Source organism: Pristiophorus japonicus, unplaced genomic scaffold, assembly GCF_044704955.1.
Source record: "Pristiophorus japonicus isolate sPriJap1 unplaced genomic scaffold, sPriJap1.hap1 HAP1_SCAFFOLD_1473, whole genome shotgun sequence".
In the NCBI taxonomy this organism is placed as follows: Eukaryota; Metazoa; Chordata; class Chondrichthyes; family Pristiophoridae; genus Pristiophorus; species Pristiophorus japonicus.
This window is the reverse complement of record NW_027251148.1, coordinates 4,583-28,490: the sequence shown is the minus strand read 5'-3', so window position 1 is coordinate 28,490 and position 23,908 is coordinate 4,583. Positions and strand designations below refer to the sequence as shown.

Genomic DNA, 23,908 nt, shown 5'->3' with positions numbered 1-23,908 from the left:
ACAATGACCTCAGTCTTTAATAAGACACTCCAGAGTGAGGAACAGGCTCATATTCAGTGCTCCCAAGGGATGCTGGGATCCCTTGGGACTTCAGGGGATGCACTCCCTGATGACGGAATATGGGAGTGCATGCTTTACAGATACATAACATCACTCCCCCACCAAAGTCAAAGTGAAAACTATTTACAAGGTGAGGCGGCCGGCAGCCTTTCTTTCCCTGTTGGACCGCCTTGATACAAATGTCTGTTCTAGTGTGTTGGCTGTGCCCTCGCTGGGCTGGCGTGTTGTTGGCCCTGCAGGGCTGCTAGGTGAGCCTGGCCTTGCTGGGCTGTTGGGCATGATCGGTTTGATTTCCTGGTCCGGGGTGGTGTCGTTGATCCTTTGGGTGTGTGTTGTGGGCTCGAAAAAGGTGGTGTCTGCTGTGGGTTGTTCAGGGCAGTCTGTGAACCGCAGCCTCGTTTGGTCCAGGTGCTTTCTGCAAATTTGTCCATTGTCTAGTTTGACGACAAACACCCTATTCCCTTCTTTAGCTATCACTGTGCCCGCGATCCACTTGGGTCCATGTCCATAGTTTAGCACATACACAGGGTCATTCAGATCAATTTCCCGTGACACAGTGGCATGACCATTGTTTACATTTTGTTGCTGCCGCCTGCTCTCTACCTGATCATGCAGGTTGGGGTGAACCAGCGAGAGTCTGGTTTTAAGTGTCTTTTTCATGAGTAGCTCAGTCTGGGGCACCCCTGTGAGTGTGGTGTCTCGTGCGGTAGCTGAGCAGTACTCGGGACAGGCGGGTTTGGAGTGAGCCTTCTGTGACTCGTTTAAGGCTCTGTTTGATGGTTTGTACTGCCCGCTCTGCCTGCCCATTGGATGCTGGTTTAAACGGGGCCGAGGTGACATGTTTGATCCCATTGCGGGCCATGAATTCTTTAAATTCGGCACTGGTGAAACATGGCCCATTGTCACTGACCAGTATGTCAGGCAGGCCGTGGGTGGCAAACATGGCCCTCAGGCTGTTGGCGGTGCTCCCCAACATTATTTCACATTCAATCCATTTTGAAAAAGCATCCACCACCACCAGGAACATTTTACCGAGAAACGGGCCCGCTTGGTCAACGTGGATCCTCGACCATAGTCTGGAGGGCCAGGACCACAAACGTAGTGGTGCCCCTCTGGGCGCGTTGCTCAACTGAGCACATACGCTGCCAAGTCAGAGTCGATACCGGGCCACCACACATGGGATCTGGCTATTGCTTTCATCATTACTGTACCCGGGTGTGTGCTGTGGAGATCCGAGATGAACATCTCCCTGCCCTTTTTGGGTAGCACTACGTGGTTACCCCACAAAAGGCAGTCTGCCTGAATGGACAACTCGTCCTTTCGCCACTGGTACAGCTTGGTTGGCTCTTCCATTTCAACGGGGATGCTGGCCCAGCTCCCATGCAGTACACAGTTTTTTTACTAGGGACAGCAGAGGATCCTGGCTGGTCCAAGTCCTAACCTGGCGGGCCGTGATTTATCATTTTCAAACGCTTCCATGACCATCGACAAGTCTGCGGGCTGCGCCACCATCAACAAGTTTGCGGGCTGCATCATTTCCACCCCCGTGGTGGGCAATGGTAGCCGACTGAGAGCACAGTTCTCGGTGCCTGGCCTGTGGCGGATGGTATAGTTATACGCTGATAGCCTGAGTGCCCACTATTGTATGCGGGCTGAGGCATTAGTATTTATCCCCTTGTTTTCAGCGACCAGGGATATGAGGGACTTGTGATCGGTTTCCAGCTCAAATTTGAGGCCAGACAGGTACTGATGCATTTTCTTTACCCTGAACACACACGCTAATGCCTCTTTCTCAATCATGCTGTCGGCCCTCTCGGCCTTAGACAAGCTCCTGGAGGCATAGGTGACAGGTTGCAACTTCCCCGCAACGTTAACTTGTAATACACACCCGACTCCGTACAACGACGCATCACATGCTAGCACAAGTCTTTTACACGGGTTATACAATACAAGCAGCTTGTTGGATCATAAAATGTTTCTGGCTTTCTCAAAAGCAATTACTTGTTTTTTTTCGCCATACCCAGTTCTCACCTTTGCGCAATAACACATGTAGGGGCTCTAAAAGGGTGCTTAACCCCGTTAGGAAGTTACCAAAATAGTTGAGGAGTCCCAGGAATGACCGCAGCTCCGTGACGTTCTGTGGCCTGGGCGCGTTCCTGATAGGCTCTGTCTTGGCGTCTGTGGGCCGAATGCCGTCCGCCGCGATCTTTCTCCCCAAAAATCCACTTCTGTTGCCATATAGACCCATTTCGACCTCTTCAGCCGCAGCCCTATGCGATCCAGTCACTGGAGGACCTCCTCCAGGTTTTGTAGGTGCTCGGCGGTGTCCTGACCCGTAACCAATATGTCGTCCTGAAAGACCACCGTGCGTGGTACCGACTTGAGTAGGCTCTCCATGTTTCTCTGGAAGATCGCTGCAGCCGACCAAATTCCAAAAGGGCATTTGTTGTAGATGAACAGTGCCTTGTGCATGTTGATGCAGGTGAGGCCCTTCGAAGACTCCTCCAGCTCCTGCGTCATGTCGGCCAAAGTCAGGTTGAGCTTGGTGAACATCTTGCCTCCTGCCAGCATCGCAAATAGGTCATCTGCCTTAGGTAGCGGGTATTGGTCCTGTAGAGAGAAACGATTAATAGTTACTTTATAATCACCGCAAATCCTGACCGTGCCATAATTTTTGAGTACTGGAACAATCGGGCTGGCCCACTCGCTGAATTCCACTGGGGAGATGATGCCCTCGCGTTGCAGCCTGTCCAGCTCGATTTCCACTCTCTCCCTCATCATGTGAGGTACCGCTCGCGCCTTGTGGTGAATGGGTCATGCCTCTGGGACCAAGTGGATCTGCACCTTCGCCCCGGAAAAGTTTCCAATGCCTGGCTCAAAAAGGGAAGGAAATTTGTTAAGAACCTGGGTACTTGAGGCCTCATCGACATGTGATAGCGCTCGGATGTCAGCCCAGTTCCAATGGATTTTGCCCAGCCAGCTCCTTCCAAGCAGTGTGGGGCCATCGCCCGGGACAATCCAGAGTGGCAGCTCGTGCACTGTGCCCTCGTAGGTGACCTTGATCATGGTGCTGCCCAGGACAGTGATAAGCTCTTTGTGTGGAAGGGGCTCAGGGCTGGTCTGAATGCCTTGTTGCACCACAGTCTTTCAAACATCTTTTTACTCATGATGGATTGGCTAGCGCAAGTGTCCAGTTCCATGGCTATGGGTAAGCCATTCAATTTTACATTTAGCATTATAGGTGGACATTTTGTTGAAAATATGTGCACCCCATGTACTTCAGCATCTGCCTCCTCTCTCTGAGGCTCGAAATTGCTTTGATCCACCATGGACTGATCTTCCTCTGCCACGTGGTGGTTAGCAGGTTTTGCAGAGCTTGCAGCTCGTTTGCAAGCTCATTGGAGGTGCTCCATTGTTCCACAGCTCTTGAAAACATACCCTTTGAAGCGGCTTGAATAGGCTGAATGGAAGCCTCCACAACACCAACAAGGTGTGAATTGCCTTGCATTCATCCTTTGTTGGGGATTCTGAGTCATCTGGGTCACCTGAGGCCTGCTGGCAGTTGCAGACTCGTGGGTTCTGCCCTGTACATTTCTGCTCGCAAACACAGTTCCAGTTAATTTATGAACATTGCGAGCACTTGTGTGCTGAGAGATTTGTTTGGTGTTATCACTGGTGGACATAAACGCCTGTGCTATCGCAATGGCCTTACTGAAGTTCGGTGTCTTTACAGTCAAAAGTTTTCGTAGGATGGTCTCGTGGCCAATGCCCAGTACAAAAAAGTCGCTGAGCATCTGCTCCAGGTAGCCATCAAACTTACATTGTCCTGCAAATCACCTTAGCTCGGCGACGTAGCTCGCCACTTCCTGACCTTCAGATTGCTGGCACGTGTAGAACCGATACCTCGCCATCAGCACGCTCTCCCTCAGGTTAAGATGCTCCCGAACCAGTGTACCCAGCTCCTCATATGACCTATCTGTGGGTTTCACCAGAGCCAGAAAATTCTTCATGAGGCTGTAGGTCGGTGCCCCGCAGACCGTGAGGAGGACCGCTCTCCTTTTTGCAGCACTTCCTTCTCCGTCCAGCTCGTTGGCTACAAAGTACTGGTCTAGCCATTCAACATAGGCTTCCCAGTCCTCACCCTCCGAGAACTTTTCCAGGATGCCCACAACTTGCTGCATCTTTGCGTTGGATTCGTATTCTTGTCGCCAGTTATTGTGTTCCTAACACAGATGAGACTGCACACAGGGAGGTTAAAGTAACAGTGACCTCAGTCTTTAATAAGACACTCCAGAGTGAGGAACAGGCCTTAGGGGCTGGCTTATGTACATTGCTCCCAAGGGATGCTGGGATCCCTTGGGACTTCAGGGGATGAGCTCCCTGGTGGCGGAACATGGGAGTGCATGCTTTACAGATACATAACATTTACGATGAGGGTTGGAGGTGTCGAGGGACCGGGTGTTTACGGTGAGGGTTGGAGGTGTCGAGGGACTGGGTGTTTACGGTGAGGGATGGAGCTGTTGAGGGACCGGGTGTTTATGGTGAGGGTTTAAGGTGCAGAGGGACTGGGTGTTTACGGTGAGGGATGGAGCTGTTGAGGGACCGGGTGTTTACGGTGAGGGATGGAGGTGTCGAGGGACTGGGTGTTTACGGTGAGGGTTGAAGGTGTCGAGGGACTGGGTGTTTACGGTGAGGGATGGAGGTGTCGAGGGACTGGGTGTTTACGGTGAGGGTTGGAGGTGTCGAGGGACTGGGTGTTTACGGTGAGGGTTGAAGGTGTCGAGGGACTGGGTGTTTACGGTGAGGGTTGAAGGTGTCGAGGGACTGGGTGTTTACGGTGAGGGTTGGAGGTGTCGAGGGACTGGGTGTTTACGGTGAGGGATGGAGGTGTCGAGGGACTGGGTGTTTACGGTGAGGGTTGGAGGTGTCGAGGGACTGGGTGTTTACGGTGAGGGATGGAGGTGTCGAGGGACTGGGTGTTTATGTTGAGGGATGGAGGTGTCGAGGGACTGGGTGTTTACAGTGAGGGATGGAGGTGTCGAGGGACTGGGTGTTTATGTTGAGGGATGGAGGTGTCGAGGGACCGGGTGTTTACGGTGAGGGATGGAGGTGTCGAGGGACTGGGTGTTTACAGTGAGGGATGGAGGTGTCGAGGGACTGGGTGTTTACGGTGAGGGTTGGAGGTATCGAGGGACTGGGTGTTTACGGTGAGGGATGGAGGTGTCGAGGGACTGTGTGCTCACGGTGAGGGTTGAAGGTGCACAGGGCTGGGTGTTTACGGTGAGGGATGGAGGTGTCGAGGGACCGGGTGTTTATGGTGAGGGTTTAAGGTGCAGAGGGACTGGGTGTTTACGGTGAGGGATGGAGGTGTCGAGGGACTGGGTGTTTACGGTGAGGATTGGAGGTGTCGAGGGACTGGGTGTTTACGGTGAGGGATGGAGGTGTCGAGGGACCGGGTGTTTACGGTGAGGGTTGGAGGTGTCGAGGGACTGGGTGTTTACGGTGAGGGTTTAAGGTGCAGAGGGACTGGGTGTTTACGGTGAGGGATGGAGCTGTTGAGGGACCGGGTGTTTACGGTGAGGGATGGAGGTGTCGAGGGACTGGGTGTTTACGGTGAGGATTGGAGGTGTCGAGGGACTGGGTGTTTACGGTGAGGGATGGAGGTGTCGAGGGACTGGGTGTTTACGGTGAGGGTTGGAGGTGTCGAGGGACTGGGTGTTTACGGTGAGAGTTGGAGCTGTTGAGGGACTGGGTGTTCACGGTGAGGGTTGAAGGTGCACAGGGCTGGGTGTTTACAGTGAGGGATGGAGGTGTTGAGGGACTGGGTGTTTACGGTGAGGGATGGAGGTGTCGAGGGATTGGGTGTTTACGGTGAGGGATGGAGGTGTCGAGGGATTGGGTGTTTACGGTGAGGGATGGAGGTGTCGAAGGATTGGGTGTTTACGGTGAGGGATGGAGGTGTCGAGGGACTGGGTGTTTACGGTGAGGGATGGAGGTGTCGAGGGACTGGGTGTTTACGGTGAGAGTTGGAGGTGTCGAGGAACTGGGTGTTTACGGTGAGGGATGGAGGTGTCGAGGGACTGGGTGTTTACGGTGAGAGTTGGAGGTGTCGAGGGACTGGGTGTTTACGGTGAGGGATGGAGGTGTCGAGGGACTGGGTGTTTACGGTGAGGGTTGGAGGTGTCGAGGGACCGGGTGTTTACGGTGAGGGATGGAGGTGTCGAGGGACTGGGTGTTTATGGTGAGGGATGGAGGTGTCGAGGGACTGGGTGTTTACGGTGAGGGATGGAGGTGTCGAGGGACTGGGTGCTCACGGTGAGGGTTGGAGGTGTCGAGGGACTGGGTGTTTACGGTGAGGGACTGGGTGTTTACGGTGAGGGTTGGAGGTGTCGAGGGACCGGGTGTTTACGGTGAGGGATGGAGGTGTCAAGGGACTGGGTGTTTACGGTGAGGGTTGGAGGTGTCGAGGGACTGGGTGTTTACGGTGAGGGATGGAGGTGTCGAGGGACTGGGTGTTTACGGTGAGGGATGGAGGTGTCGAGGCACTGGGTGTTTACGGTGAGGGTTGGAGGTGTCGAGGGACCGGGTGTTTACGGTGAGGGATGGAGGTGTCGAGGGACCGGGTGTTTATGGTGAGGGTTTAAGGTGCAGAGGGACTGGGTGTTTACGGTGAGGGATGGAGGTGTCGAGGGACTGGGTGTTTACGGTGAGGGATGGAGGTATCGAGGGACTGGGTGTTTACGGTGAGGGATGGAGGTGTCGAGGGACTGGGTGTTTACGGTGAGGGATGGAGGTGTCGAGGGACTGGGTGTTTACGGTGAGGGATGGAGGTGTCGAGGGACTGGGTGTTTACGGTGAGGGATGGAGGTGTCGAGGGACTGGGTGTTTACGGTGAGGGTTGGAGGTGTCGAGGGATTGGGTGTTTACGGTGAGGGTTGGAGGTGTCGAGGGACTGGGTGTTTACGGTGAGGGTTGGAGGTGTCGAGGGACTGGGTGTTTACGGTGAGGGATGGAGGTGTCGAGGGATTGGGTGTTTACGGTGAGGGTTGGAGGTGTCGAGGGACTGGGTGTTTACGGTGAGGGTTGGAGGTGTCGAGGGACTGGGTGTTTACGGTGAGAGTTGGAGGTGTCGAGGGACTGGGTGTTTACGGTGAGGGTTGGAGGTGTCGAGCGACTGGGTGTTTACGGTGAGAGTTGGAGGTGTCGAGGGACTGGGTGTTTACGGTGAGGGTTGGAGGTGTCGAGGGACTGGGTGTTTACGGTGAGGGTTGGAGGTGTCGAGGGACTGGGTGTTTACGGTGAGGGATGGAGGTGTCGAGGGACTGGGTGCTCACGGTGAGGGATGGAGGTGTCGAGGGACTGGGTGTTTACGGTGAGGGTTGGAGGTGTCGAGGGACTGGGTGTTTACGGTGAGGGATGGAGGTGTCGATGGACTGGGTGTTTACGGTGAGGGTTGGAGGTGTCGAGGGACTGGGTGTTTACGGTGAGAGTTGGAGGTGTCGAGGGACTGGGTGTTTACGGTGAGGGATGGAGGTGTCGAGGGACTGGGTGTTTACGGTGAGGGATGGAGGTGTCGAGGGACTGGGTGTTTACGGTGAGGGTTGGAGGTGTCGAGGGACTGGGTGTTTACGGTGAGGGATGGAGGTGTCGAGGGACTGGGTGTTTACGGTGAGGGTTGGAGGTGTCGAGGGACTGGGTGTTTACGGTGAGGGATGGAGGTATCGAGGGACTGGGTGTTCACGGTGAGGGTTGGAGGTGTCGAGGGACTGGGTGTTTACGGTGAGAGTTGGAGGTGTCGAGGGACTGGGTGTTTACGGTGAGGGTTGGAGGTGTCGAGGGACTGGGTGTTTACGGTGAGGGTTGGAGGTGTCGAGGGACTGGGTGTTTACGGTGAGGGATGGAGGTGTCGAGGGACTGGGTGTTTACGGTGAGAGTTGGAGGTGTCGAGGGACTGGGTGTTTACGGTGAGGGATGGAGGTGTCGAGGGACTGGGTGTTTACGGTGAGAGTTGGAGGTGTCGAGGGACTGGGTGTTTACGGTGAGGGATGGAGGTGTCGAGGGACTGGGTGTTTACGGTGAGGGATGGAGGTGTCGAGGGACTGGGTGTTTACGGTGAGGGTTGGAGGTGTCGAGGGACTGGGTGTTTACGGTGAGGGATGGAGGTGTCGAGGGACTGGGTGTTTACGGTGAGGGTTGGAGGTGTCGAGGGACTGGGTGTTTACGGTGAGGGATGGAGGTGTCGAGGGACTGGGTGCTCACGGTGAGGGATGGAGGTGTCGAGGGACCGGGTGTTTACGGTGAGGGATGGAGGTGTCGAGGGACTGGGTGTTTACGGTGAGGGATGGAGGTGTCGAGGGACTGGGTGCTCACGGTGAGGGTTGGAGGTGTCGAGGGACTGGGTGTTTACGGTGAGGGATGGAGGTGTCGAGGGACTGGGTGTTTACGGTGAGGGATGGAGGTGTCGAGGGACTGGGTGTTTACGGTGAGGGATGGAGGTGTCGAGGGACTGGGTGTTTACGGTGAGGGTTGGAGGTGTCGAGGGACTGGGTGTTTACGGTGAGGGATGGAGGTGTCGAGGGACTGGGTGCTCACGGTGAGGGTTGGAGGTGTCGAGGGACTGGGTGTTTACGGTGAGAGTTGGAGGTGTCGAGGGACTGGGTGTTTACGGTGAGGGTTGGAGGTGTCGAGGGACTGGGTGTTTACGGTGAGGGATGGAGGTGTCGAGGGACTGGGTGTTTACGGTGAGGGTTGGAGGTGTCGAGGGACTGGGTGTTTACGGTGAGGGATGGAGGTGTCGAGGGACTGGGTGTTTACGGTGAGGGATGGAGGTGTCGAGGGATTGGACATCCATAGCAAAAATGAGACGGTTAGGACCAGGAAACTGGAAACGGTTAAAAGTGACGGAGGGTGTCAGAAGATTCATGGATATAGGTGGGAAGAGACTGGACAAGGGGAGAAAAAAATAGTGTTGTGCTAGGAAGAAATCAGTTCCATGGGGCAAGAACAGGCTGAAACAATGGGTCTACCGGGGCAGTCCTGTTTGTGGATCTTGGGAACGGGGTGGAAGCGGGCTGTGCGGGGTTGGGGAACTATGAGGGTGGTGGCTGTGAAGGGAAGATCTCCAGAGGAGATGAGGTCAGTGACAGTCTGGGAAATGATGACTTGATGTTCAGTAGTGGTGTCATGGTCCAGGGGGAGGTAGGAGGAGGTCTCAGAGTTGTTATTCAGCCTTCACATGGTAGAAGTCGGTTCACCAAACAACAACAGTCCCACCGTTGTCAGCAGGTTTGATGACGAGCTTGGGGTTGGATCTGAGCGAGCGGAATGCTGCAAGCTTAGAGGGTGGGAGGTTGGAGTGAGTGGGAGGAGCAGGGAAACTGACACGGCCGATGTCCCGCCAATGAAGAGTTCTAGAGAAGGTAAGAGGCCAGAGGGAGGGGTCCCAGTGGAACAAGAATTCTGAAGATGGGAGAAAGGGTCAGCTGTGCAGGGGGAAGACTCCTGGCCGAAGAAGTGGGCACAGAGCGAAGGCAACGGAAGAAGAGCTCAGCATTCTATATATTTAATGTATAGAATCTATATAATTAAATATATAGAATCATATGTTTCAGATTTTTAAATTAATTTTCTAGCTCTTGTTCTAGGATCTGAATCAAACCTGTGATCATTTTCTTCCTTCTGTCTATTCTCAGATATAAAAGACGCATTTAAAGTACGGATTAGTCTGAAGTCTGCCCTTGGAGAAAGTGCGGTAAGATTGATTTTCCTGGCAGCACTATTCCTATCAGTGTATGATTTGTATTGCAAATAATCAGTAACTCTCGGCTCTTCAGCGTTGAGTTATGGTCCATACAGTGCTGACTGGGTAAGGGAAAGGATTAGACAGTATCAACAGCCAGGTTTATGTGTGGGAGGCGTCATACTGCCAGCCATCATTTCACAAAGGCACATTTGTAGACCAAAATGGGAAATGTCACTCCTAGCGACACTTGGCAAGTTAACTTTTAATATCTAAACAATAAGCTCTCTAATCTATCTTTTAATTATCTGTTTTCAAACATATAATAAAATACAAACATGGTAGATGTATTAAACCTTCTTGTAAAGTTGAAAGCTTGCTGTAATGGTGAAGGTGAGAATTTGAGGGGACATTTTAAGCTTCCCTACCTGTTGACATTTCTAACTCAGCCTGTGGTTGTTTAGGTTAAAGGTCAAGAATAGACCTGACATTTGCACAATATCTGCTCAGTATTTTATGGGATGGTGCTGATCTTCATATATTTGGGGAGATTGCACGGACTGATGGGATTTATTTCTCCATCAGGGTCTGCATAACATTCAAGGAAGGTGAATATTAAAGTGGTTGAAACATCAAGATAGATAGCGGTTTAAAATTCATTGAATACTCCTTGTACACAATCCTGGACACAAATTTTGAAAAGTTCCTTTGCCAAACACCACTCACTAGCGGAAAACGTGGGCAAGTAACGACCCTAGAATTCTGCAATACTGCGCTATAAGCAACAATGAGGAGATGTATGAGAAAGATACCCTTCCCTCTCAGGGACAAAGCCTCACAGGCTCTTGGTATCTCCCAGGTCCCACCACTCTGTGGTACAATGAATGAGTGCAATGATGCAGTGCAGCATTGTATGCACCTGAGAAACACAGTGCCCTGTGTCTCAATCAAATGCAGTATCACTTCACCTCATTTGATAAAGGGCCGGAGGTAATTATAGTTGGAGTAAATTGGTCTTATTTACATGAAGCTGTCACCTTGTGACTACTCTGCCGTTTCCTATTTTGCTGACGAGTTTTATTACTTTAATTGCCATTTTTTATAATGCAATAGCATAGGCAGGTTTATTTGGTCACTAGTCGATAAAATCTTAACCCTAGTCAGCACGAGATGATATCACAATGAACCCTTCCAGCACTGTGTCTGAGTTTACTCATTCAGGGGTCAGTGAGCTTTATGGGCCACTGAGAGATGACTTGGGGGCAGCATCTTTCATGGTCTGTTGTACAACAACGTGTGTCACAGATCGCTATGGTGATATCGTGAGGTGGATATGACTTTAATATCCAGACTTCTGATTGCTTGCCATACTTACCTATAATTTTGCTTTTAAGCCAATGATAGGTCAATTGTTTAAAATAAAAGTTAGCTTCCACTCCAAAATAGATGGTGGGAGTTCCGAGGGACAAGAAACAAGGAAAGGAAAATATTTTCAACTTAACCTTTTAAGAAGGAAAGGATTAGAAACGATAGGTTAGGTTTGGTGATGGACAACTAGGAGATCTAGGCCTAGCTGCCATACCTGGTAAAGATTAGTCGTTAACTTGTCCTTGTCGAGTGAAGGTTATTTACACTTTTACCAACGCTCATGTGTCACTGATTCTGAGCATCAGAGGACGGAGTTAGGAGGCAAGAGAGACTGAACAGCTTTGGCTCTTTTGCCTTGTAAAGGTGCCTGTACGCACAATGAGGTAAATCCAGAGCACCACTTTAAGGCAAGTCAGGTGATCACCACACGGGAGCATAGGTTGAAATTGGTGAAAACTCACTTTGGACTGATGTAAGGAAAAGCTTCTTCATGCGTGAGTGACACTTGGGATAGTAATTCTGAGACCAACAGGTCTGGGGGCCCAATTTCTAGCATTAAGATGTTCCACTAACTCAATCTGCCCTTCCCAGGCAGTGTAGCGGGCCACCTTCCCGCCATCTGATGGAAATAGGATTGGACAGGTTAGATGCAGGGAGAATGTTCCCAATGTTGGGGAAGTCCAGAACCAGGGGTCACATTCTAAGGATAAGGGGTAAGCCATTTTGGACCGAGATGAAGAGAAACTTCTTCACTTAGAGAGTTGTGAACCTGTGGAATTCTCTACCACAGAAAATTATTGAGGCCAGTTCATTAGATATATTCAAAAGGGAGTTAGATGTGGCCCTTACGGCTAAAGGGGTCAAGGGGTATGGAGAGAAAGCAGGAATGGGGTACTGAAGTTTCATGATCAGCCATGATCATATTGAATGGTGTTGCAGGCTCGAAGGGCCGAATGGCCTACTCCTGCACCTACTTTCTATGTTTGTCCCTCCTCCAAGGTATTATCGCACGATCTTGGCGTTCCCCCCAGTCGGCAGCTTTGCCTTTCATTACACAAGTAGCCTTTACTTGCGCGCTACAATAAGCACCCTTTTAAGATGTGTAGGTGACCAGGAACTGGCTTCAGGCCTGCCCCACAATTCCTCCACACAATGGGTGAGCTGTCCAATGACCAGCACCATTCGAGCTGTCAGCTTGTCCAACACATGTAACCGTCGTTAGGCGAAGGACACCTACTTTGCGCTCATTTTGATTGCAAGTTGAAAGCTTCTCCCATTAAGTCTGGCGGTAAGCAGATTTCATTCCATTTGATCTTTAGCTCTTTCTCCACTGCCCTTAGTACAGGTATGATGTCCATTTTCCCCTCAGAAAGTGCAGTACCTTGCACCTGTCTGTCTGTAGTAACTTTCACCTGCCGCTGCTTTGCTTGTTAACAGATTCTATCCAGTTTTATTCTCAGCTCCAGGGCTGGTTTCTCCAGTGTGACAGCCAGTCTCCCAGTTTGGTACGATCTGCAGAATGAACCAGTTTTCAGTGGTATCTGAATTCATGCCATTAATGTAGATTAGGAACAATAGCGTAATGCATAAGAAAGAAAATAAATAAATATTTGTATTTATATAGTGTCCTAAGCTTAAATAAAGGAAACTACAAAGGTATGAGGGCAGTGTTAGCTAAAGTGGACTGGAAAATAGATTAATGAGCAGTGGCAGACATTTAAGGAGATATTTCATAACACTCAACAAAAATATATCCCAATGAGAAGGAAAGACTGTAAGAGAAGGGATAACCATCCGTGGCTAACTAAGGAAATAATGGAGAGTATCAAATTGAAAACAAGGGCATACAATGTGGCCAAGACTAGTGGGAGGCCAGAGGATTGGGAAAGTTTTAAAAAACCAGCACAGAACGACTAAAAAAATAATAAAGAGAGGGAAGATAGATTATGAAAGTAAATAAACAAGAAATATAAAAACAGATAGTAAGAGTTTCTACTGGGTATATAAAAAGGAAAAGAGTGGCTAAAGTAAATGTTGATCCCTTAGAGAATGAGACTGGGGAATTAATAATGGGGAACAGGGAAATGGCAGAGACTTTGAACAAATATTTAGTGTCGGTCTTCACGGTAGAAGACACTAAAAACATCCCAATAGTGGATAATCAAGGGGCGATAGGTAGGGAGGAACTTAATACAATCACTATCACTAAAGAAGTAGTACTCAGAAAAATAATAGGACTAAAGGTGGACAAGTCCCCTGGACCTGATGGCTTACATCCTCGGGTCTTAAAAGAAGTGGCTGCAGAGATAGTGGATGCATTGGTTGTAATCTACCAAAATTCCCTGGATTCTGGGGAGGTCCCAGCAGATTGGAAAACTGCAAATGTAACACCCCTATTTAAAAAAGGAGGCAGACAGAAAGCAGGAAACTAGACCAGTTAGCCTAACATTTGTCATTGGGAAAATGCTGGAGTCCATTATTAAGGAAGCAGTAGCAGGACATTTGGAAAAAATAATTTAGTTAAACAGAGTCAGCATGGTTTTATGAAAGGGAAGTCATGTTTGACAAATTTGCTGGAGTTCTTTGAGGATGTAATGAGCAGGGTGGAGAAGGGGAAACAGTGGATGTGGTGTATTTGGGTTTCTAGAAGGCATTCGACTTATGTGCCACATAAAAAGGTTACTGCACAAGATAAAAGTTCAAGGGGTTGGGGGTAATATATTAGCATGGCTAGAGGTTTGGCTAACGAACCGAAAACTGAGAGTTGGGATAAATGGGTCATTTTCCGGTTGGCAAACTGACTAGTGGGGTGCCGCAAGGATCAGGGCTGGAGCCTCACCTATTTACAATCTATATTAATGACTTGGATGAAGGGAGTGTAATGTAGCCAAGTTTGCTGATGATACAAAGATGGGTGGGAAAGCAAGTTGTGAGGAGGACACAAAAAATCTGGAAAGGGATATAGACAGGTTAAGTGAGTGGGCAAAAATTTGGCAGATAGAGTATAATGTGGGGAAATATGAGGTTATCCACTTTGGCAGAAAATATAAAAAAGCAAATTATTATTTAAATTGAGAAAAATTGCAAAATGCTGCAGTACAGTGGAACCTGGGGGTCCTTGTGCATGAAACCCAAAAAGTTAATACGCAGGTAGAGCAAGTAATCAGGAAGGCCAATGGAATGTTGGCCTTTATTGCAAGAGTATAAAAGCAGAGACATCCTGCTACAACTGTACAGGGTATTGGTGAGGCCACACCTGGAGTACTGCGTACAGTTTTGGTCTCTGTATTTAAGGAAGGATATACCTGCATTGGAGGCTGTTCAGAGAAGGTTCACTAGGTTGATTCTAGAGATGAGGGGGTTGACTTATGAAGATAGGTTGATATACTCATTGGAGCTCAAAAGAATGAGAGGTGATCTTATTGAAACATATAAGATAATGAGGGGGCTTAACAAGGTCAATGCAGAGAGGATGTTTCCACTCATGGGGGAATCTAGAACTAGGGGACATAGTTTTGAATAAGGGGCCGCCCATTTAAAACTGAGATGAGGAGGAATTTCTTCTCTCAGAGGATTGTAAATCTATGGAATTCTCTGCCCCAGAGAGCTGTGGAGGCTGGGTCTTTGAATAGACAGATTTTTGAGCGATAAGGGAGTAAAGGGTTATGGGGAGCGGGCAGGGAAATTGGAGCTGAGTCCATGATCAGATCAGCCATGATCTTATTAAATAGCGGAGCAGGCTCAAGGGGACAAATGGCTGACTCCTGCTCCTATTTCTTATGTTCTTACATTTATATAGCGCCTTTCACAACCATCGGACGTCCCAAAGCGCTTTACAGCCAATGAAGTACTTCTGGAGTGTAGTCACTGTTGTAATGTGGGAAACGTAGCAGTCAATTTGCGCACAGCAAGCTCCCACACACAGCAATGTGATAATTACCAGAAAATCTGTTTTCGTGATGTTGATTCAAAATATTGCCATGGGATTCTTTACGTCCAGCTGATAGGGCAGATGGGGCCTCGGTTTAATGTCTCATCCAAAAGTCGGTACCTCGGACAGTGCAGCAATCCCTCAGTACTGATCCTCCCACAGTGCAGCACCCCCTCAGTACTGCCCCTCCGACAGTGCAGCACTCGCTCAGTACTGCCTCTCCGACAGTGCAGCACTCGCTCAGTACTGCCCTTCCAACAGTGCAGCACTCGCTCAGTACTGCCCCTCTGACAGTGCGGCGCTCCCTCAGTACTGCCCCTCCGACAGTGCAGCACTCGCTCAGTACTGCCCCTCCGACAGTGCAGCACTCGCTCAGTACTGCCCCTCTGACAGTCCAGCGCTCCCTCAGTACTGATCCTCCCACATTGCAGCACTCCCTCAGTACTGCCCCTCTGACAGTGCAGCATTCCCTCGGTACTGGTCCTCCCACAGTACTGATCCTCCAATAGTGCAGCACCCCCTCAGTAGTGCCCCTCTGACAGTGCAGCACTCCCTCAGTCCTGCCCCTCCGACAGTGCGGCACTCCCTCAGTACTGCCCCTCGGACAGTACAGCATTCCCTCAGCACTGCCCCTCTGACAGTCCAGCGCTCCCTCAGTACTACCCCTCCAAAAGTGCGGCGCTCCCTCAGTACTGCCCCTCTGACAGTGCAGCACTCCCTCAGTACTGTCGCTCCCTCAGTACTACCCCTCCGACAGTGCGGCACTCCCTCAGTACTGCCCCTCCGACAGTGCAGCGCTCCCTTAGTACTGTTCCTCCCACAGTGCAGCACCCCCTCAGTACTGGCCCTCTGACAGTGCAGCACTCCCTCAGTACTGCCCCTCTGACAGTGCAGCATTCCCTCAGTACTGGCCCTCCCACAGTACTGATCCTCCAATAGTGCAGCACCCCCTCAGTACTGCCCCTCTGACAGTGCAGCACTCCCTCAGTACTGCCCCTCCGACAGTGCGACACTCCCTCAGTACTGCCCCTCGGACAGTGCAGCATTCCCTCAGCACTGCCCCTCTGACAGTCCAGCGCTCCCTCAGTACTACCCCTCCAAAAGTGTGGCGCTCCCTCAGTACTGTCGCTCTGACAGTCTGGCGCTCCCTCATTACTACCCCTCCGACAGTGCGGCACTCCCTCAGTACTGCCCCTCCGACAGTGCGGCACTCCCTCAGTACTACCCCTCCGACAGTGCAGCACTCCCTTAGTACTATCCCTCCGACAGTGCGGCACTCCCTCAGTACTGCCCCTCCGACAGTGCGGCACTCCCTCAGTATTGCCCCTCTGACAGTGCGGCACTCCCTCAGTACTGCCCCTCCGACAGTGCGGCACTCCCTCAGTACTGCTCCTCCGACAGTGCGGCATTCCCTCAGTACTGCCCCTCTGACAGTGTGGCGCTCCCTCAGTACTGCCCCTCTGACAGTGTGGCGCTCCCTCAGTACTGCCCCTCCGACAGTGCGGCACTCCCTCAGTACTGCCCCTCTGACAGTGCGGCGCTCCCTCAGTACTGCCCCTCCGACAGTGCAGCACTCCCTCAGTACTGCCCCTCCGACAGTGCGGCGCTCCCTTAGTACTATCCCTCCGACAGTGTGGCGCTCCCTTAGTACTATCCCTCCGACAGTGTGGCGCTCCCTCAGTACTGCACTGGGAGGGTCACGGCTGACACGTTACAACACTCAGGGCTGACTCTACATTCTTATCTCCGTTTGAACCCTGAAGTCAATGCTGTCTCCACAGAAGCAACATTATAGTCCACTGGCATTGCCATTGAGCACTGTCCAGCTTTCAGACTGTGCTGCCTTGCACTGGTTTACTTTATGATTTCATGGTCGAGTTATTGTATAAAAACTACTGCTGTAATGCGTTGAGCTGTTAAAGATGGTGAACAGCCGTTGAGTTCTGTAAATTTGCGCATAAAGTGTTTATTATATGCGGCTGTATGTGACAGGTCTGGTTCCAATAATCAGTTGCTGTTTCCTCAGCTGGAAATATTGAAAGGTCTGTGTGTGTGAATACTAACTCAATGGATTGTTATTTGATTTCAGTACATATGGGATGCAAGTGAAAAATATTTCTTCCAATCAGCAGTCGCCTTTTCCATGAGAAAATACTGGGATGAATATAAAAACCAGATTATTGACTTTGTGTAAGTTTGTCTGTTGGTCTGTCTCTTCACATTACACATTGTTACATGGTCAGCCCTGCTGTGGTGTAGCTGTAATATCAGATGTAAACCGAGTGATGGTCCTTGCCATGGTAATAGTGCTGGTCTACACAATGCAGCATAAACCTAGCAATCGGATAGATTGACAATCCTTTCAACACCCGAGGAGATAGATATAAGAAGAACATTATCATTCTTTTTTAAATATACGTAGTGTGCAATTAGTGTGGCCCTACAGCTTAAAAATCTTATACCTACCTGCACTTTACTTCCTATGGTTATGTTTTGGGCACACTTTTGCACCAAGATTATTCATTATAAATCTCTATGCCCAATGTTATAATGGAAACTATCTATGTAAACATGTCACACTGTGATTACATTCTCCTGCCAGTAGTGGTGCTGCAGCATCACCTTTGCCTGAATTGCAGAGAAACTCCCGTGCTTCAACCACCTCTACTTGGTTGTTTCTCAAACTGGCCGAAGGTTTCCTATTTAACGATAAACCTGCCTGTATCTTACTAAAAATCTCTGGCCTGGAAAAGCAGCCTGACCCACCAAGGTCCCAATATGGTGAACGGAAGCACACGCACATTCCCTGCCATACTGGATAAGAGGGGTGCGCTGGAATCGGGAGCACACAGTGGGAATATTTAACGGTTGTGAATGGTTTATTCAAATTAGGGTTCTGAATTTCTGCCAGGACCCGTTTTGAATATTGAAAGCTCGCAGTCCTCCGCTCGCTGTGGACTGAACTCAATCACCATGAGATGTGAGAGGAATCCCGCACCAGGCTAGTTGCTAGTTTATCATTTCAGGCTGCTGGCTAACTTAATGGAATCATAGAAACTTACAGCACAGAAGGAGGCCGTTCAGCCTGTCGTGCCTGTGAAAGAACTCTCCAAATTAGTCCCAGTCCCCAGCTTTCTTCCAAGCAACCCACAAATGAGTCCTCTTCAAGCACACGTCCAATTGCCTTTTGCAAGGTCCGATGGATTCTGCCTCCACGGTCCTTTCAGGCAGTGTGTTCCCGATTATAACAACCCTCTATGTGAAAATATTCTCCTCATTTCCCTCTGGTTCATGCCAATTATTTTAAACCTGTGACCTCTGGTTACCGACCCACTTTCCAGGGAACAGTTCCTCCCTAATTGCTGTATGAAAACACCACATCATTTTGAACACCTCTATTAGATCTCCCCTTAACCTTCGGTACTCTAAGGAGAACAACCCCAGCTTCTCCAGTCTCTCCACAAAGTTGAACTCCCTCATCCCTGATGTCATCCTGGTAAACCTCTTCTGCGCCGTCTCCAAGGCCTTTACATCCTTCCGACAGTGTGGTAGCCAGAACTATACACAATACTCCAGCGGAGGTCAGGCCAGTGATTTGTAAAGGCATACCATGACTTCCTTGCTTTTGTATTCAATGCCCCTATTTACAAAGTCAAGTGTCCCACACACTTTCTTAACCACCTTCTCAACTTGCCCTGCCACCTTCAAAGATTTGTGCATATGCATCCCCAGGTCCCTCTGTTCCCCCCCCCACCCTCAAAATAGTACCATTTGGATTATACTGCCTCTCCATGTTGTGCCTCCCAAAGAGCATCACTTCACACTTATCCACATTAAATTACATCTGCCATGTGTTTGCCCATGTTTCAAATCCACTTTGAAAGTCTATACATACAACATCTACTGCACCACCTTCATCAACCCTCTCTGTCACTTCATCAAATAACTCAATCAGGTTAGTTATCCCGTTAGTGACTGTCTAGTGTGCTTTTTAACCAATTCAAGTTCTCCACAAAGTGTTTCCCCAGTGGCTGCATTTTAGGAGCATACATTTGAGCTCCATCTCTGAGCTATTGCGCTGACTAACAGGTTGCCCAGTGCACCTGGTGTTCCCCGGTGTCTGCCCATCAGCCTTCGTCCATAATCAGGGTCTCAAAGTCAGCTTCTGAGTCCTCTGCAGCATTGTAAGTATGTGATCGCGCCCTCTGGTGAGGTGGCACCTGTGGACTCCTATCTCCCCACCCTAGCTCCTGCTCGCTTGTGCCCAGAGAGTCACCACCTGAAGACCCCGCCATTACCCACCATCTAAAGTAGGCATGGTGTGAGCCTCTGCTCTAGTGCTTGCTGGGGTGTGCCGAGTGATGCTGCCTCTTCAGCAAGGCTGATTTCCTCTTCCTGAAGTGGCACAGGAGCTTTCACATCTTCAGGAACGGGGCCTCGGTTTAATGTCTCGTCCGACAGCGCATCGTCATCATAGGCAGTCCCTCGGAATCGAGGAAGACTTGCTTCCACTCTAAAGGTGAGTTCTCAAGTGACTGAACAGCCCAATACGGGAATTACAGTCTCTGTCACAGGTAGGACAGACATTCGCTGGAGGAAAGTGCATCACTGGGAATGTCAGATTAGATTTTGTGCTCAAGTCCCTGGCGTGGGGCTTGAACCCACAAACTTCTGACTCAGAGGCGAGAGTGCTGCCCACTGAGACACAGCTGACACCAAGTGAGTGTACCGACAGCTGGCCAGTTCAAATGCAGTGGGGTTCCGTTTTATGTTAACGGTGCACAATATTGGTCAGTCCCACAAATAATTCCTCACGGCAACAATGTGTACATCAGCCAGTGTAAATATTTGGGAATGATTGGGATTTATGTCACAGTGTTCGGGGTGTAATGTATTTGCTTCATGGGTTCTTTGCTTAAGAATTCATAGCAACACATTGCTATTAAGAACTAGTTGGTTTATTAGCAAAGGTTTGACAATCACACTACACATTACCAGTTTATCCACCAGGCTCACAACCACCTGCCTCATCATGGATCCCCCGAACCAAACTGGCTGGGGTTTTATTGAGTCTTGTGAACATCACGTGATTGGCTCAGCCACTCCCAACTCAACAGCTCTACAACTATTTTAGTTGAGAATATTAAACAAGTTCCCCCAGATTAAAAGGGGGGGGGCGGTGGTCACACTCCAAAAACTTTTCAAGTGCCCCCTTGTTTTTTTTTATTTCTTTTTTTTGGGTTTTTTGAGGGTTTTTTTGAAGGCACCAAAAAAACACACAAATTATACAAGTGTCCCCTGACTAAAAAGGGGGGCACTAAAACCGACAAACATAGACAAATTAAACTTTAAACATTAAGGATCAAATTAAAATTTGGTTGCCGGGGGTGATGATACACTCCAATCCCTCTGGAGCCCACCTCTCGTGGAAGGCCGCGAGCGGAACAGTGGACATCGCGTGCTCCATCTCCAGGGACACCCTGGATCGGATGTAAGCGTGGAAGAGAGGCGGGCAGTCAGGCTGAACAATCCGCTCGACCGCCCGCTGCCTGGACCGGCTGATGGCCCCCTTGGCCATGCCCAGGAGCAGTCCTACGAGGAGGCCCTCCGACCTGCCCGCTCCCCTCCGCACAGGGTGCCCAAAGATCAGGAGTGTGGGACTGAAGTGCAACCAGAATTTGAGGAGCAGCCCCTTCAAATAATGGAAGTGGGGCTGCAACCTCGCACATACAACATAGACATGGAACACGGGCTCCTCCAGACCGCAAAAATTGCAAGCAGCCTGGGAGCCCGTGAACCGATTTAAAAAACGATTACACAGGACTGCTCCGTTCACCACCCTCCAGGTCAAGTCACAACAGCTCTACAAACCTGTGAGCATCCTCACAGGGGCAGCATTACACCGGTGAAATACCCAACTCTGTGCCGATGTTAACAGAAGTCTGTCTAGGCTGGGGCTCCTTTATATTCATTGGTCATATTCCTTTCTTCCACACAGGGCAGAAAACGTTTATATATTCGATGAAACACAAAGGATCTCATTTTATTTCCTTGTTGTCAAACCAACGAACATCTCAGACATTATTCCAAAGGCAGAAGTGGAGCAAGCTATCAGGTATCATCTGAATGTGGTTGTTCATGTCTGGATTGTGTTCTTACAAGCGAAGTGGCCAGGCCTGCAGGCACAGTGTACAATGTGACATGGTGATGTGATGATATGAAGACGTCACTTCCTTGTATCCATGCCTTCCTCCCTCATCCGTGCCTTTGTTACCTCTAGACTTGACTATTTCAACGCACTCCTGGCTGGCCTCCCACATTCTACCCTAAATAAACTAGACGTGATCCAAAACTCAGCTGCCCGTGTCCTAACTCCCTCAGTGCTGCCCCTCTGACAGTGCGGCACTCCCTCAGTACTGCCCCTCTGACAGTGCGGCACTCCCTCAGTACTGCCCCTCCGACAGTGCAGCACTCCCTCAGTACAGTCCCTCCAACGGAGCAGCACTCCCTCAGTACTGCCCTCCGACAGTGCAGCACTCCCTCAGTACAGCCCCTCCGACAGAGCAGCACTCCCTCACTACTGCCCCTCCGACAGTGTAGCAGTGCCATGCAATCTTTTATGTCCATCTGAGAGAGCAGACGGGGCCTCAGTTTAACGTCTCATCCAAAAGACGGCACCTGCGACAGTGCAGCACTCCCTCACTACTGCCCCTCCCACAGTGCAGCGCTCCCTCAGTACTGCCCCTCTGACAGTGCGACGCTCCCTCAGCACTGCCCATCCGACAGTGCAGCACTCCCTCAGTACTGCCCCTCCGACAGTGCAGCACTCCCTCACTACTGCCCCTCTGACAGTGCGACGCTCCCTCAGTACTGCCCCTCTGACAGTGCGACGCTCCCTCAGTACTGCCCCTCCGACAGTGCAGCGCTCCCTCAGTACTGCCCCTCTGACAGTGCGACGCTCCCTCAGTACTGACCCTCCGACAGTGCAGCACTCCCTCAGTACTGACCCTCCGACAGTGCAGCACCCCCTCAGTACTGCCCTTCCGACAGTGCGGGGCCCCCTCAGTACTGCCCCTCCGACAGTGCAGCACTCCCTCAGTACTGCCCCTCCGACAGTGCAGCACTCCCTCAGTACTGCCCCTCCGACAGTGCAGCACTCCCTCAGTACTGCCTCTCCGACAGTGCAGCACTCCCTCAGTACTGCCTCTCCGACAGTGCGGTGCTCCCTCAGTACTGCCCCTCCGACAGTGCAGCACTCCCTCAGTACTGCCCCTCCGACAGTGCAGCACTCCCTCAGTACTGCCCCTCCGACAGTGCAGCACTCCCTCAGTACTGCCCCTCCGACAGTGCAGCACTCCCTCAGTACTGCCCCTCTGACAGTGCGACGCTTCCTCAGTACTGCCCCTCCGACAGTGCAGCAGTCCCTCAGTACTGCCCCTCCGACAGTGCAGCACTCCCTCAGTACTTACCCTCCGACAGTGCAGCACTCCCTCAGTACTGACCCTCCGACAGTGCAGCACTCCCTCAGTACTGCCCCTCCGACAGTGCAGCACTCCCTCAGTACTGCACTGGGAGTGTCAGCCTAGATTTAGGTGCTCCAATCCCTGGAGTGGGACTTGAACCCACAGCCTTCTGACCCCGAGGCGAGGGTGCTGCCCACTGATCCACAGCTGAGGTCAACAGGTCAATGCCTCTGTGAAACTAGTGGTCGGAGGAATTTGTTATGAGCACCTTAAGATGCTCGCAATCACTTCCAGGCAAATATTAAACCATCTTTGTCGCCTCTCTGAGAGAAAGTGCCACTGTATTTTAGTTTGTGCTGTTTTTGTGCCAGGTCCGTGTGTTGAGGAACCTTCGGGTCTTATAATCCTAATTGCTAATCGTTATTCCGATTCTAAGGAGGAATTTGTTACACACTGTCTGAGATTCTCACACACCAGTCACATGAAATGTTGTTTTCTGTCACAGGAAGAACAGAGAGCGATTTAACAGTGCCTTCCTATTGAGCGATGACACACTCGAGTTTATTGGAATTCCACCCACTCTTGCACCAGCGTCTCAGGCCCCAGTGACCATCTGGCTCGTCGTCTTCGGCGTTATCATCAGCCTGGTGTGCATTGGATTAATCGCCCTGATGGTTAGTGGGTATCGAACTCGCAGGCAGTAAGTACCATCAACAACGAGTGATACTGATTACCGTCATTACTGTACAAAGCAAAGTACCGCAGAAAATGCTGTGTACTATAAATAAGTACTTTCGAAAATAGTAAGTACGAGAGATAATGGTCAGTAGTGTCGAAAACAGGGGATCAGTGAGTGAGGGGGATCAGCGAGTGAGTGGGATCAGCGAGAATGAGGGATCAGTGACTGAGGGGGATCAGTGAGTGAGTGGGATCAGTGAGTGAGGGGAATCAGCGAGAATGAGGGATCAGTGACTGAGGAGGATCAGTGAGTGAGTGGGATCAGTGAGTGAGGGGGATCAGCGAGTGAGGGGGATCAGCGAGTGAGGGATCAGTGAGTGAGGGATCAGTGAGTGAGGGGGATCAGTGAGTGAGGGGGATCAGCGAGTGGGGGATCAGCGAGTGAGGGATCAGTGAGTGAGGGATCATTGAGTGAGGGATCAGTGAGTGAGGGGGATCAGTGAGTGAGGGATCAGTGAGTGAGGGGGAAATCAGTGAGTGAGGGATCATCAGTGAGTGAGGGGGAATCAGTGAGTGAGGGGGATCAGTGAGTGAGGGATCAGTGAGTGAGGGGGATCAGTGAGTGAGGGATCAGTGAGTGAGAGGGATCAGTGAGTGAGGGATCAGTGA

The 23,908-nt window shown here is 50.7% G+C and overlaps 1 protein-coding gene across 1 annotated transcript in view; it reads left to right on the top strand.

Moving 5' to 3' along the window:
* LOC139242801 (angiotensin-converting enzyme 2-like) overlaps window positions 1-23,261 on the top strand; it is a gene marked incomplete at both ends in the record, with an annotated part of 47,149 nt that extends 23,888 nt beyond the window's left edge. The window contains 4 exons of the mRNA XM_070870507.1: window positions 9,753-9,811; window positions 17,188-17,288; window positions 21,097-21,213; window positions 23,067-23,261. Coding sequence (XP_070726608.1) covers window positions 9,753-9,811; window positions 17,188-17,288; window positions 21,097-21,213; window positions 23,067-23,261 — 472 coding nt within the window. The remainder of the gene's footprint in view (window positions 1-9,752; window positions 9,812-17,187; window positions 17,289-21,096; window positions 21,214-23,066) is intronic.
* Window positions 23,262-23,908: the final 647 nt, after the last annotated feature.